The 15,275-nt window shown below is 43.5% G+C and overlaps 1 protein-coding gene across 3 annotated transcripts in view; it reads right to left on the bottom strand.

Annotated features, from left to right (window-relative positions):
• LYPD6 (LY6/PLAUR domain containing 6) overlaps positions 1-15,275 on the bottom strand; it is a 680,840-nt gene that overhangs the window by 633,616 nt on the left and 31,949 nt on the right. For all 3 annotated transcript variants that reach the window (XR_014213666.1, XM_082199782.1, XM_082199783.1), the window contains exon 2: positions 3,446-3,635. Coding sequence is in view for 2 of the 3 variants with exons in the window: in XM_082199782.1 (XP_082055908.1) it covers positions 3,446-3,563 (118 nt within the window). In the remaining variant the exon portion in view is untranslated. The remainder of the gene's footprint in view (positions 1-3,445; positions 3,636-15,275) is intronic.

Raw genomic sequence — 15,275 nt, 5'->3', positions numbered from 1 at the left:
AATTCCTTGACGCCTACATACACTGCAGTACCCATAAATCTGGTGCTAAAGCTCAGAATTTTAGTGCCAGTATAGTAAAAACAAACAAACACCCTTTAAAAAACTGGCTTTGCATAATGTGATGTGCATGCAGGCACAGATAATCTACTGTGACCGAACTTTCACAATATGAGAAAAATACCGCCACACTTTGCAAGGTTGTAAGGATAACCAGAGTGGATTGTGCATCCTTCGTGGATACATAGGGGGACAATGTTATGGGGCAGTCCAAAGGGACCCAAGGTCCAGGTTTTGTGCATCGGCCTCTGAATCTTCTGCCCTTATCATCTTAAAAACACACAAAGAGACAGAATTTTTATGAAAACTTTGCTTAAACAGGGTGGCTTTCCTTCTAAACATCAGACTCCTTTTGCATCTATAATACAAATGAGTGCATGCAGTTTTTATGCATATTTGTGCCATGGGCCTGGGTCTTTTAAAGCACCTACCAACCCCTGGAATGCAGAAACCCTGTCCATGGGACCTGGACCAATAGCACAGATTCCACAGTCTTCAACTCTTCCTATGATACTTAAGAGAGCAGAGCTAAAGCAGAAGGGCAGCATTGCTCCTCTCCTGCGTTCAGAGGGAAGATATTGCTCAGCATTGTGACTCCTTGATGTTATACCTCCAGTCTGTAGGCAAGAGACACATACATGCAAAGCTAAGAAGGGCTGCAAGAAAAAACCTCCAGGAGGTGCCTGGTAATTTCTTTGCTTCTGCTCCCCCCCCCTCTCCTTGAACTGAAAGGAAGCTTCAAAAAGCAGTAGCCACAGCTGTGAGTGAGATTTGTTTGGCTCTGGATCTAAGAAGTTAATAAGCCTGATAGACTGTGGTTCAGAGCAAAAGGCCCCAGTGCCCTAAGAGGACTATTCTAAAGGAAATCAAAAGCAACTGCCCAGTGCCCAGAATTTGCCTGTAACTATATCTTGCAATTCACTCTCTTGGTCAACAGGAAAGCACCTAACGATGCCAAATTGAAAGAAAATAGCAGAAATCAACTCCCCACCCCACCTTTGTGCCTTTGTTTAAAAACAAAATTGAAGCTGCAAGTAAAAAAAGGGGGTGGAAAGATATGAGAAAGGGTGTTTATAGTTGTGCAAGCATCATTTTTAAAACCACCTGTGAAAATGTAAGCCAGCCTTAAAATGTGTGTGCTTATTGGCTTTATGATACTTAAAAAGGGTAAAAAGACCCCTGACCATTAGGTCCAGTCGTGACCAATTCTGGAGTTGCGGCACTCATCTCGCTTTATTGGCCGAGGGAGCCGGCGTACAGCTTCCGGGTCATGTGGCTAGCATGACTAAGCCGCTTCTGGCAAACCAGAGCAGCACACGGAAACACCGTTTACCTTCCCACTGGAGCGGTACCTATTTATCTACTTGCACTTTGATGTGCTTTCGAACTGCTAGGTTGGCAGGAGCAGGGGCCGAGCAACGGGAGCTCACCCCGTTGCGGGGATTCGAACCGCCGACCTTCTGATTGGCAAGTCCTAGGCTCTGTGGTTTAACCCACAGTGCCACCCGCGTCCCTTATGATACTTACAGACCCACAAAAAAGTGGCATACAACAGAACGCAGAATGAATAACACAAGCAATAAGGTGCTATAAATGCAATTTAATACAAACTAGAACAGAGATACTACCTAAATAAGATGTGGCTAGGCTGCCAACTAAGGAATGTTTGGGAAAGGTTTGCTCATGCCAACTGGGAGAACTCAGGATAAAAGCAGGAAGAAGCAACATGACCAGAGAAGGCAAGGCGGGTGGAAAGACACCACAGATGACAGTAAGATTGCATGCAACATATGTAATGTGTACAAGGCCATTTGCTTTTTCTGTCCCACCTGCATGCAGAAGCTCAATCTGCTTCTTTTCAATGATTCTGGGAGAACTTGCATGCTCACTCTGGATTAAAAATATGAACAAGGTTTGTCATTTATTCCCCCGGGTTTTGTGTCCCCCACTCCCACCCCGCAGGCCAAGAAAGAAAGAAAGAAACACACCTGACAAGCAGAAATGCACAACATTGAATTCCTACCGGGGTTTATGATTCTGGCTTGTTTAGACTAATCAGAGTTCCCAGTAAACTCCAGTTTTAAATCAAGAAGCAGGTATTTCCAAACTTTGGCTTGTGGGTGGCCATGCCCAAGGAGGAGACTGGAGCTTGCTGAACCAGGCCATTAAGGGGAGGGGGAAAGTGGGAGATTGTTAGATATGCTTTACCATTCCAGAAAACACTTTCCCCCCATTATCTACAAGATCTAGGCAGTTGCTATTTGTATTAGTAGCAACCTTGTTCTCAGGAGCTGTTTTGGATTCATAGGGTCCGTTTCATTGGATGGAGGGCAGAACAAAGACATTAAGCATTTTATTTGTTCCTGTAAGCCACTTCAGTGCCAGCAGATATAGTAAATACTGTATGGCGTTTCTGGAAGCGTTTTTGGCTTTAGCTTTTTTTACAGTTCTGTTTTCTTTTACTGTTTACAGTGGAGAGAAATGGGAAGGCTCAGACTCAAGAGACGCAGCACCACACGGGGATCTGTGGAGCAACACTTTTGTTCAATAACTGAAATGACTTAATCAATGGTTGTCATTATTTTAAGATCCTGTACTTCTCTGCTGGGGAAATGTTTATGGAATTTTTTCTTTTTGGTGTTGACATCCAAAAATAAAAAAATGCTGTTTGTAAAGAGCTTGTGCTCTTTGAAATGTTAGCTTCCTCTCCTCTTTTTCATATTCCTTGAGTGGACATCTTAATACATGGGTAGGCAACCTAAGGCCCGTGGGCCAAATGCGGCCCAATCGCCTTCTCAATCCGGCCCGTGGACGGTCTGGGAATCAGCGTGTTTTTACATGAGTGGAATGTGTCCTTTGATTTAAAATGCATCTCTGGGTTATTTGTGGGGCTTAGGAATTCGTTCATTTTTCCCCCTTCAAAATATAGTCCGGCCCCCCACAAGGTCTGAGGGACAGTGGACCAGCCCCCTGCTGACAAAGTTTGCTGACCCCCAGGGACGCAGACTTATAAAAAATATTGGGGGGGGGGGGCCGGGAAAGCTCATGAATAATAAATAAGCTCATGAATATGCAAATAAAGTGGTGCCGCCTCCTCGTGAGCGAATAGGGGAGAGCGTGCTGCGCCTATTAATCAGCTCCAAAGGAAATTGGGTGGAGCTTTTGCTCGGGAGGGAGGGCAGGAGGCATGCAGCCCGACCCTCCCTGTGCATTTTGGGCTGGGGGAGGGGCGGCAATGGCGCTCTGCTGGAGGGGCGCCGGAGATTATTGGGGGGGCAGAGCCCCCCCAAACGATTTTTTGAGGGGGCTCGGGCCCCCTCAAGCCCCATGGAGTCGGCGCCTATGCTGACCCCTGTCTTAATATAATAAGCTGCTCCTTGAGACTTACTTGAAGGGTGAAGGTAGACAATATCTTTCACTGTGAACTCCCGGGCTTGAATTCCATTCAGGTAATCAGCAATGAAACGGATGAGCAGGACCCAGGCCAACACAGGCCAAGATGCCATTGCAGAGGGGGAGCCTCAAACATGCGGATTTCTTGGGAGTTCGTTCTCCTTGTATCTGGAAGAGATGTGCACCTGGAGGGAGAGAAAAAAAGAAAGAACACAACATTGGTCAGTCAGTAAACTCAGTTAAACTACTCCCAGCAGCGGCAGACTCTGATCATCTTTCATAATATGGCACCCTGAATTTGGCACCCCAAAATGGATTTCTTTTGTACCCCCTCAACTTGGTTGGGGCAGGGGAGTGCCCATGCCGCCCTAAATCCAGTGCTAATCCCAAGCAATGAGTACTAATCATGTCAGGACGCAAAGAATTTGGGATCTCTGCCATACCTTATACTCCAAAACTGGATTGCCAAAACACAGCAATAGTTATGGCCCAACCTTTTACTTTCAAAAAAGGATAAAGAGGCAGCACATGCTTTCCCAGATCTTATCCCTTGCGTCTCCAGTTAACGAATCTTGGGTAGCAAAGCTAGAAGCAAATCTCAGTCCTCTTCTGCTTACTCAGAAAGGGCAGAAACAGTACAGGAAGTAATGGAACCAGTGGTCTGATTCAAGTTACCATGAAAGTTGTTTCCCCTGTGCACATCATCATGCAAAGGCCCTCATATTTTATGACTCTGCAGGTTTATTTTACCATATGTACAGCCAACGCATGCACCCATCTACACCCAACTAAAGGAAATCTTGCATATAAAAGATTCCTCTGCAGAAGGTACATTTCAGAGGTTATCTGGATTTCAATCAAATAGGTACATTTTTATTTCATTAGAATAAGATCAGTACAACTATTTCTGTTCTCTTCATGCAATTATAAAAAACAACAACTATGTACCATAATGCTTGAAGCACCAACCTGAGTCAGGGCTTGGAACTGAACTGACGCCAAAATCTTTGGCACCGGAAAAGTGGCACAAAGGTGTAAGTTTAGAACACTTGGTAAAATTCCACACAGCCACTTATTTATTATACAAGGCCCTACAGTCCACCGAGGGCTATCCCCTTTAATATGCCAGCTACAATTTATTTTTAATCAGGAGAGATTGTTACCGTGAGATCCTATCATGAGATTCTTGGGCAGTTGCCAATGAAACCAAGAAAACCATTGTTCACAGAATGTGGTCTCAGCCACAGTAAAACGTGTGCCTTATGAAACTGTAAGGATAAGCACACCAAGAAGCTTGATATGTTGTCATGTAATGTGCTGTAATGTAATACATATTTTTTTTACACTGAGATCTGTGGCCCTTCAGGCCCTCTCATCAAAACTACCAGCATGCTCTTTCTAAGCAGTTATGTTCAAGTCCATAAGCCGATTCACCTGGCAAATTCTGCAGCGTAGCCAGTCTTTCAGACTGAGATAAACAGATCCATCCTTTCCCCTTGAGACAACAAAGTAATTACTGGAGCAATAATTAAAGGAGAGTAAGTTGCTTGAAGAGGTGCCACACAAATGATGGCATCTAGCTATACCCACTTGTTGGACAACTTTTTTGTAAACAAAAGAAGAAGAAGATCTAGCTTATCCAACAAATGGTGCCAACAGACATAATGGGAAGAAAATATAAAGCAGCAATTGTTTAACTATCTGAAGCAGGCAATTTTACCAAAGTCTTTCCATCCCCATTTACACTCCTAAGAAGACACACGGAGTGGCCTTCTAAAATCTCCCCTACCAAGTTGAACATGAAAGCTATGAGAGATAGGGAACAATTATTATTATATTATTATTATTTAAAGAGAGAGAGCAAAAGATATATATTCTCCCCTCCCACACACACAATCTTTAAAGCAACCTATTCATTATTATACTTTTATTCTTACTCTAATACTATAGCTGCTCTCTTTGACATTCTTTTCTGGAGCCATATAAAGAATTTAATTCTATTCTACATCTATCGTCTCTTCCAAGGGTTTCAGTAGGGGGCAGCCAAGGAACCTGGAACCCCAGACCTTCTAGGATTGCTCCCAAATCTCTTGCCCCATCCTTTTCTCAAAGCTTTTTTTAAAAAAAAAATGCTTGCAGGATGTGTTGTAACACAGAGTGCCATTGACACCCCAGCCACTCACTACCTTAATTTGCCCAGAGGCACTGTGTCTTTTCATGCCAATCTGTGTCAGGAGCTTGAGTCCAAAGTTCTTTAAGTACCTTGCAGCACTCCTTGTCTCTTGCATTGAAGAGAACATGGAGTAGATTACATGGGGTAAAATGGCCATAGTTATGTTTACACCTCCAAATCCCATTCAAATAACACATCCCACCCTATTCTGGAGGGATGAATGGAACTGCACCTGATGAAGCCATGGGCAAAACCACACTGATGGGAGAAGCTTCCCACTCACATGTGCATCAAGGGAGGAAAGGGTAGTGGACAACCCCACACGCTTCTCACTACGTATGCAAGAAGGCACTGTTCCCCCTTCCGCTCATATTCACTGCACATAGCACTGTTTCATTGACATTACTTTATTCCACTCCATTCATTATAATGCAAATGCAGTGCAAAGGAAGTGGGGAAATGCAATCAATTATGTATCGTTTGTGGAATGAAAGCAACGACAGCAAATACCAATCATATTCACTGAGTTGGCTTCCATTCTGGACACATGATGAATAAGCCAACATTGGCCACTTCTGCTTGCTCCCATTTTCCTTGGACTTCTCCAATATCCCTACTCCTCACCCATATAAGTCTGAGGGAAAGAGTGAATATGGCTAATATGAGAGCTTTATCAACAAATACAGAAGCCTGATCGGTTCTCTCTCTCTCTCTCTCTCTCTCTCTCTCTCTCTCTCTCTCTCCCAGGAAAGCTTGGCTGTTCTGGAGGGTTGGCAAGCAGATCTTCAGCACTCTCCTACCTACCTGGCAGCAATCACATTCTTCTCCCTGCTCCTCAACAGAAAGTGAATGGCCTCCTTATATTCTTCTAAAAGCCTCATCCTTCCAATCCGTAATGCTAGTAAGAAATGTTGCGACAGAGCTGGTGCCAGCCTTTAGGGCCTTTAGGGCAGACATGCAGCTGGCTCCTGTTTTCAGACATCAGTCCAATGGGGAACAGGGCATTGAAAAAAGTGCTAGCAGAACTAAAGCTATCTCCCTTCTCTTAAAAGGGTTGAAACATTACATCAAAAGCTTCTTAAAGATGCAAAATTCAGGATAGAAATCAATGACCAGGAAAAGCAAATAAATGAGGTTATCAGCCAGGCCCAAAGACTTTACTGAAGAGCCATGTTTTAACTTGGCATCTGAAGGACATGAAAGGCTAGCAAAAGGAAAAAAAAGGCCCTGCTTCTTTTCGATACCTGCCAATCTTCACACGACTACATGTAATAGGGCCTCAGATGTGAGAACAAAGTACAAAAGGGGGCACATACAGGGACTGGCCCTGCATAAACATAATGGAAAGATTTGTTGGTATCCTTGTGGCAGGCCTGAATGCTAGAAATGGTTGCTGGTGGTTCTCCAAGTTTTTATTATTATTTATTGAATTTATATACCGCCCTATACCCAGAGGTTGAGTTCCAGTGAGGTTCTAGTATTACAGAGTTAGGAAAACTGTGGCACTACAGATGTTGACACTCCATTTACTAATGACTGGTCAGACTGGCTGGGGCTGAAGGGAGCTAGAATCCCAACACTGCCCGGTAGACACCAAATTTGCCATCCCAGATCAAAATAAACCAACACCAGAAAATATAGATGATGATTTATTTATCCCAGGAACATACTGCAAAGGCCGATGCACAGTTCCAGACTTGGGAGTTTTGTCCTGCCATTGCCAAAAAAAAACCAGCCATTTGTACAGTATCTTGTATGTTACATAATAGGAAATACAGGGGATGTGTTCTTTATTTATTACTCCACTCATTCTGTAAGCTGCCTGCTGTAACAATAGTTCTCTGGGTGGCAAACAAATGACCACAGTGCAAATGAACAATTGTATTAGGCAAGAAATTACAGGGTGCAGTACAAGAGTCACCACAGCTGTTACCACAAGAGTTAATGCTAATGCAATTAGTCCAGGTTCAAGGAAGGATGCCCAATCCAATGCAATCTGCTGCTTTGTGAGTGTGTATCTCATTATGGTTTCTCCAGCCCAGAATAAACCAGTAAAATGACTATGACTGGAAACATGGCCACCAAGTCCCTCTTTACAGCTGTGCCCTAGGAAGCTTGAAAGTGCAGGAGGCAGAAACTGGAGAGATAAAAGGCAGATCAAAAGAGCAAGCTGCAAACTCTCAAGGGATAGAGTAGGGAGCTGTGAATACACTAAAATTGCCCTCAGGCAGAGCTGTTCTAACATACTGCATGCATATTACCACCAACTCCCCGCCAAGCAGACAAGTCATCTGGGTCTTAGTCACAGCTGCTTTCATAGTGAAAGCACATTTACATACTTAACTATGGAGGGTTATCTATTTGCAATTCATATTTGCAAGAGGGTTCCTTTTATGAAGTAAACAAAGCAAGAACTGGAAGGGGGGAGAGAGAAACTAAGGGCTTAGTAGATGCCAGTTATTCACTGCATGCGGTTCAGATATTTTGTTGGCTTAAAGCAGGGGTGTCAAACTCAAATTCATCGGGGGCCGCATCAGCAGTTTGGTCACCCTCAAAGGGCCGGTTGTATCTGTAGGACTATGTAAAGGACATGTAAAGTGGAGGTTTCCTGTGTAGAACGGACAGCGCCGCTAGGGGGCAGATGTTCTCTGGCTCGTAGGCTGCTGTGCATGCGCTGAAGAGGCGGCTTTCTTGTGTAAAAAAAAAAGAAGAGAATAAAAGGTGAAGGCTGGCGGCTGGCGGCGGCTACACGGGCCACATGTCGAGGTCTGGCGGGCCGGATTTGGCCCGCGGGCCTTGTGTTTGACACCCATGGCTTAAAGCATTGTGGGGAAAAGCATGTCCTCTTATGCAGTGCCAACACAACAAAAACAGAAAACTAAGAAAAACAAACAAAAATTATAACCTGTTCTTGAGTAATAGTGCTGGCTGAAGCATTTTTTAACCAAGAAGATAGAGCACCAAAAAATAGTACAGTATATGGAAAGCCTAGGTAAAGGGACCCCTGACCATTAGGTCCAGTCATGGCAGACTCTGGGGTTGCGGCGCTCATCTCGCTTTATTGGCCAAGGGAGCTGGCTTACAGCTTCTAGGTCATGTGGCCATCATGACTAAGCTGCTTCTGGTGAACCAGAGCAGCGCACAGAAACGCCGTTTACCTTCCCGTCGGAGCGGTACCTATTTATCTGCTTACACTTTGCCGTGCTTTCGAACTGCTAGGTTGGCAGGAGCAGGGGCTGAGCAACAGGAGCTCACCCCCTCACGGGGATTCGAACCGCCAAACTTCCAATCGGCAAGTCCTAGGCTCTGTGGTTTAACCCACAGTGCCACCCGCGTCCCCCCCCCAAATGGAAAACCTACCACATCTTTAATGATCCTAGACCAACTTCAAACCAATCGTTAAAAAGAAATTTAAAATCTGAGACTGTGTTTCAAAGGGAGCCCAACCTATCCAACTGTCACACAGAGGAAAGAGGTGGATTTTCCAGAATTCTGAGTGTTTAAATTCTTCTATTTGTCCAATCCCCTAATATAATGCTTCTCGTAATCAACCTTGAAATTTCCACCAAAGGGGCATTGCTCTAGGGCATTCTCAGCCTGGTGCCTGACAGGGGTTTGGGGCTCCAACTCCTATCAAATGCAGTCAGCACAGATCTTTGTAAATCTACTGTCCCCTGGATTCACTCTCACTTACTGTGTCTCCTTCCCTTATGTTGCACCTATTCTGTTTTTAAAAGCTTGCATTCCGATTGTCATCTGTCACCCTGTAGTATTCTCTCTGTGTCTCATTTCCTTTTCTGACAACTTCTTGATCCTCTCAAACCTGCTTTTCACTCCTTTCAATCAAATGAGACTGCTGGAGTTTGCATTTCTGAACATCCCTTGTTTTCCTCTGCCGCATATCCATATTCTTGACAAGTCCTCTCCTTTTCAATTGATCGATACAGCTAGAATCACTACTCTCTCCACAAGCACTGCTCTTTTTCCTCTGAAGCCTCTACCATCATCTAAAATGCTGCTTATTGACCCATTATTTTCTACTCATTTCTCAGTTCACTCTCTACTTCACTGACTTTTTTCTCCTCGGCATCACTTACCTTTGGAACATGGCTACTGTATATCCATCTTGTCTTCTCCCTCTATTGGTACCAATCAATTCCCTCCTTCTCTTGCTGTTTCCTACCACCCAACATCAAACCCTTTCTTCCTCTATCATTTCAATCAAGCACCTCCCCAATACACATTTTTAATTCTACTTTTCCTGATTGATTCATCCTTTTCTTCTTCTTCCCTACTACGTCTTGTCCTTGAAAATATTATAAGCCTCTAGGAAGAGCCCATGTTGCTTAAAAAAACACACCAACCTAGTCTTTCAGGCACATTGAAATGAAAATGTATTACTGACTGTGACCAGAGATATCAAACTATCCTTCCAAAGATCGCATGGTCAACCCATGGTGGAGATCCAGGGATCCTGCTTTCCCTTGTAATATATGAACTCACCCACCAAAGTAACCCAGACCCCACACAATATTACCTATTGTTAATTATGTACAGCAGGAGCAGGAAACCTCTGGCCTTCCAAATATGGTTGCACTGCAACTCTCATCACAACCATTATTCCTACATGCTAGGACTGATAAGAGTTGGGAGTTCAACAACATCTGGAGGGCCACAGGATAGCTATTCCTTATGTTCAGCATCACCAATGGTGACTTTGTAGCTGCAGAGGAAAGGAAGGTCATCAAGCCCTCTATACAGAGAGACAAAGTGCTTCTGTTCAAATATCTAACAAATTAGTCCATGCCACCCAATTATTGTATAATTTATGCAGAGAACTGGGCCACACTAAAGTGTGCCAAAATAATGGTATCTCCAAAACAAATATATTCAGTTATAGGCTTTCCCTGACTTGTAAGATCAGGCCTGTTTTATGTGTTTGAATCCCCCCCAAACCTATTTTGTTTTTTTATATACTTCTATATTTCTTTTTCCTTGCTTCATGCCATTTTTTAAAATTATTTTTGTTTTACACTGTACACCACTTAGAGAGTTGTAAAATATCAAGTGGTTTATAACTGTTTCAAAAAGCAATCAATCCATAATCAAGCAAGAGAGCTACAGGGGTAATTATCAGTACAGCAACAGTAGGTTTTTAAAGGAAAACAAAAAATGCCGCACAATGCTTAGTTCCTTCAGCCTGCATGCAAACTATTCCTAACATTCCGGCTAACTTGAAATTCCCTCATCCTCACCCAGCTTGCAGCAAGCAGCAACACATCTTCCCCAACGTTAGGCAGGCCTGTTCCCCCTCCCTTGGCCTTTTGCTCCGAAAATGGAGCTACTGAAGTCACCCAGCAAATTCGCCAAGCAGCAACATAATTGTCCATTTGTCAGATCTGATTAAGATGGCGACATGTTGTCTTTGCTATCACCAGCCCAGGAAACAATAGAAGGCCGGGGATAATAAACTGCAGAAGAGACTTCCTTCATGTGCTGCAGTAACAACATCAACTGTAATGAAACTTTTAATCCCTCTTGAATGCTGGGCAGGACTTGCAGAGTGTCTCGTGGCACCCCGTCAGACCCATTCCCAGAACCAGCCTTTGATTTGTCACCCTCAGATAGTCCTTTGCTAAGAGTCTGGTCCACAACCCATTTGCAGAAATGGGAACGTTCCAGGCACAGCATCTTCAAACAGCCTCCTGGGTACCAGCACCTCCAATTATTTAAAAATATATATATTACTATTATTGTTTGGTTTGAGGATTCATTACAGGGGGTGCTACCTACTTTTCTGTTTTAGGAGTTGTGGTTGTTTCACCCCTTGGGATGTTTTGCAGGGTGGGAGGGTTCTGAGCAGCACCAGTTTTCCTTTTGCGAAATGGGTATTTTGTGACATCCAGAATTTTAGATTTCCAAATGTGACTCCAGGCCCCTACACTGTTCTAGTATAGAAGACCATGGTTAATCAGCAGAAGTATACCAAACTTGAATTAGTCTTATTTTTAATCTTATCATTGGCCCATCCAAATAATCCTCTAGTCACATTACAGAGACATTCAAGCAGAATTCTCTCTTTCCCTTATTACCCCTAAGTGTCATAATAACGCAGGATTGTTCTGTCAGTCTCTTATGATCTAAACTCTTGCATGCATTAAGGATTGCACAGGATCTTGCGTGAAAAGGTTGTGGTGTATATTATCAACTTCTTTCCCTTCAACGATTACCACAGCCTTCCTAAAAATACCTGTTTTAGGCTTTCAAGTAATAATTTAGTTCATCCAATCTAATAATTAATCACCTAAGATGTTCATCTTGAAGTCTAAGAAATATTTTTCTTCCTAGTGGCACTGCAGTACTTGGTGCAGGCAGATTACCAGGAATTCATATGGCTTTTGGTGTGGGAAAAAATGTTTTTTTAATGTGACAGAAACCACTCACACAGCACCCTCAGAATAAAATTAAGATAATTTATCAAGGTGCAGAAATAGGGATTTGAACTCAACAACACAATTGCCTAAAAACATTAATCCATAAATAATGCCATATTCTGACATTATCATTCCTATGTGGCTTATTTTTCACATGTGTAAGGTGATTGAATAAACATTTCTATGGTCTATGATTGTTATCAAAGCAGCAGAATGCAGAAGACAGAGGAAAACTATCCAGAAGTAGCAACTTTCTTGTTCATGAACATGCATTTCAAACGGCACTGGGGAAGAGGGGAAAGATGGTAATTTTGAGTGGGAAAAGGTGGAGGAAAGGTTTGAGGCTCCTATCATCTCTGACCTTGCTAGCTGGGGTTGATGGGAGTTGGAGATGTCTAAGAACATGTGGTGTGCAGATATCCTTCAACCCTGATTTAAGTGGTCCCTTCACATCATCTACTGCTTCTCCACTCAAATGCCCTCTTGTTATTTTATTTTCTTCTGCTTGGACTCAGTTACATCCATTTGTTGGCTCCAGAAACTTAAATTCGTTTGTAAAAACAGAAGCTAAGGCTTTGCATACAGAATTCTAACATGATGCAACACCATTGTGTTGAATCTAAACAAAATATGAATGCAACCACTGTATTACAACTGTTTTTATATACAAACGTTTTTATATTATAAATCACTTTGAAATTTATTTTTCACTCTATAGGACGCACTTTTCCCCCTCCAAAAATGAAGGGGAAATGTGTGTGCATCCTATGCAGCGAATGTAGACTTTCGCTGAAGCCTGGAAAGCGAGAGGGGTCAGCGCTGCGCACCCCGGGCTTTGGGCAGCTATCCGCAAGCCTTCAGAAAAGCCTTGCGGATAGCAGCAAGCTCTGGAAGCCGCTCCAGGACCCGTTCTGGGGGCTGGGGTCGGAGGAAGTTCAGGCTTCCCCTGCCCCAGCCCCGCGGCTAAAAAGGAAGCCAAGACAGTGAGCGAGATCCATCCCGCTCACTGTCTTGGCTTCTACCAAAGCCGCGTGCAGCCTCTCCCGGCTGGAGAGGTTGTGCGTGGCTAAAGAGGAAGCCAAGACAGCCAGCAGGATGGATCCTGCTGGCTGTCTTGGCTTCTTTGCTCTTTGGGGCTGGGGGGGGGGGAGTAAACATTTTTTTATTTATTTCCCCCCAAAAAAACTAGGTGCACCCTATGGTCCGGTGCGCCCTATAGAGCGAAAAATACGGTACATTGTGGGAAGTGATTCATAAGCGAGATGAACAAACAAATAAATAAGCATGTAACCCTAAGCCATTATGATGAGCCTCAGGCTCCCATACTCCCTCTCTTGTTCGACAAGGTAATGGGAAGCTTCCATTTCCATTTAACCACAGTTTATAGCATTACATCTGAACCCTAAACAGTGGTCAATCTTAACTATTATTTATGAAAGGAAGCTAGCTCCATTAACTATAGTTTAAAGTTGTGAAAACTAACAACAATTTGTCTGTGAAAACTATTGTGTGAAAACTAACAGCAATTGTGAAAACTAACAGCAATTTGTCTGATTCAGACAATGCAACAAGATGAGTTCTAAAAGAAACCAAAGGGTTTTCAAATTCCACCATGCAGCGGTGCCAATAGGAGGACAAGCCCTGTTGCCCAGACTTTTCCTTCCATGTGTTGCTAAATCATGACTTAGTACAGGCTTCCTCAGACTCGGACCTCCAGAAGTTTTTGGCCTACAACTCCCACGATCCCTAGCTAGCAGGACCAGTGGTCAGGGATGATGGGAATTGTAGTCTCAAAACATCTGGAGGGCCGAGGTTGAGGAAGCCTGACTTAGCACAAGAGGAGTCAACATGATGCCGTCCAGATCCCAACATTTAAATTTGCATTGTTTTATGGAATTTTATGCTCCATTGCATTTGTATACATTGCTGTACACCACCTTGATACATCTTGTAGGAGAAGGTGGCTTAGAAGTAAGTTCAAATGGCTAGTGATCCTGCATACAAGTAGTTTTGCATTTCCTTTCGGCTTTCACCTAAGTCCAGTGAGGGAGCCATCTGCAACACTAGCATAGCAATCCCTTAAAATGGAGCTGCTTCCACAATCCTTTCAAAATATCATTTTGGGGATGGGGTGGTGAAAGCTATCAAAGGTACCTCAGAAAGCAACATCTCACACACCCTTTGTCAAGTGGGGCAACCTCCAGGCAGGTCAAATTTTCAATCTCACCCCCCCCCCAGCACACACACACACACACACAGAGACACCCCAAGTCACAATAGTATTTGCATGTCTGAATCAGGCCTCCGGCAGCTTTGCTGTGCAACATGCTTACAATGGGAAAATATGTGGCAATGAGAAGTAATCCAAGCTAATCCAACCTCAAGGTCCATCAATAGCAACACCCTAGTGGTCCCGGGCCCTAAGGAAGTTAGATTGGCTTCAACCAGAGCCAGGGCCTTTTCAGCACTGGCCCCAACTTGGTGGAACGCTCTGCCTCACGAGACCAGGGCCCTGCAGGATCTGATTTCTTTCCGCAGGGCCTGTAAGACAGAGTTGTTCCGCCTGGCCTTTGGCTTGGAGCCAATTTGATTCCCTCCCTCTCTTTCTTTTTTCTTTTCCTTCTCCTCCTGAGATGAGGCTACATTTTAATATTTCAATATTTTAATGTTGTATTTTAATTTTGTTTTTAAGTTGTAATCATTCAACTTGTTTTATTATTGCTTGTAAGCCGCTCTGAGCCTGGCCTTGGCTGGGGAGGGCGGGGTATAAATAAAAATTATTATTATTATTATTATTATTATTATTATTATTATTATTATTATTATTATATTTCATTGTGTATGATCTCCCGTCAGATGCCATGCAATGGACTTGAACAGTAAATAATCTGACAGCACACTCTGCAATCCCACTCTAGTCCTTGAGCCCCTACCTCACTCCTGTTAGGCAACAACTGACATTGTTTTGGATATAGCGATCTTGGTGCAGAAACGAAAAATTGCTGTGATGGAGTGGAACGCTGCAATGCAATGGAAGCAACTGTTCCCAGAACAACACAAAATTCATGCTGCCATATCATTTCCCAGAATCTCACTTTTCGCTGTACCTTGCTGTAATCATCACTGGAACTACAGAAAACAGAGACCAAAAAATCCCCTCTGTAATAATAATCACATGGTGCAGTTTCACAGCACGTACCCAGGCTTTTCCTGTTACT

The sequence above is a fragment of the Podarcis vaucheri genome, assembly GCF_965113315.1.
Source record: "Podarcis vaucheri genome assembly, chromosome: 1".
NCBI lineage: Eukaryota > Metazoa > Chordata > Lepidosauria > Squamata > Lacertidae > Podarcis > Podarcis vaucheri.
This window is presented reverse-complemented; position numbering and strand designations above follow the sequence as displayed.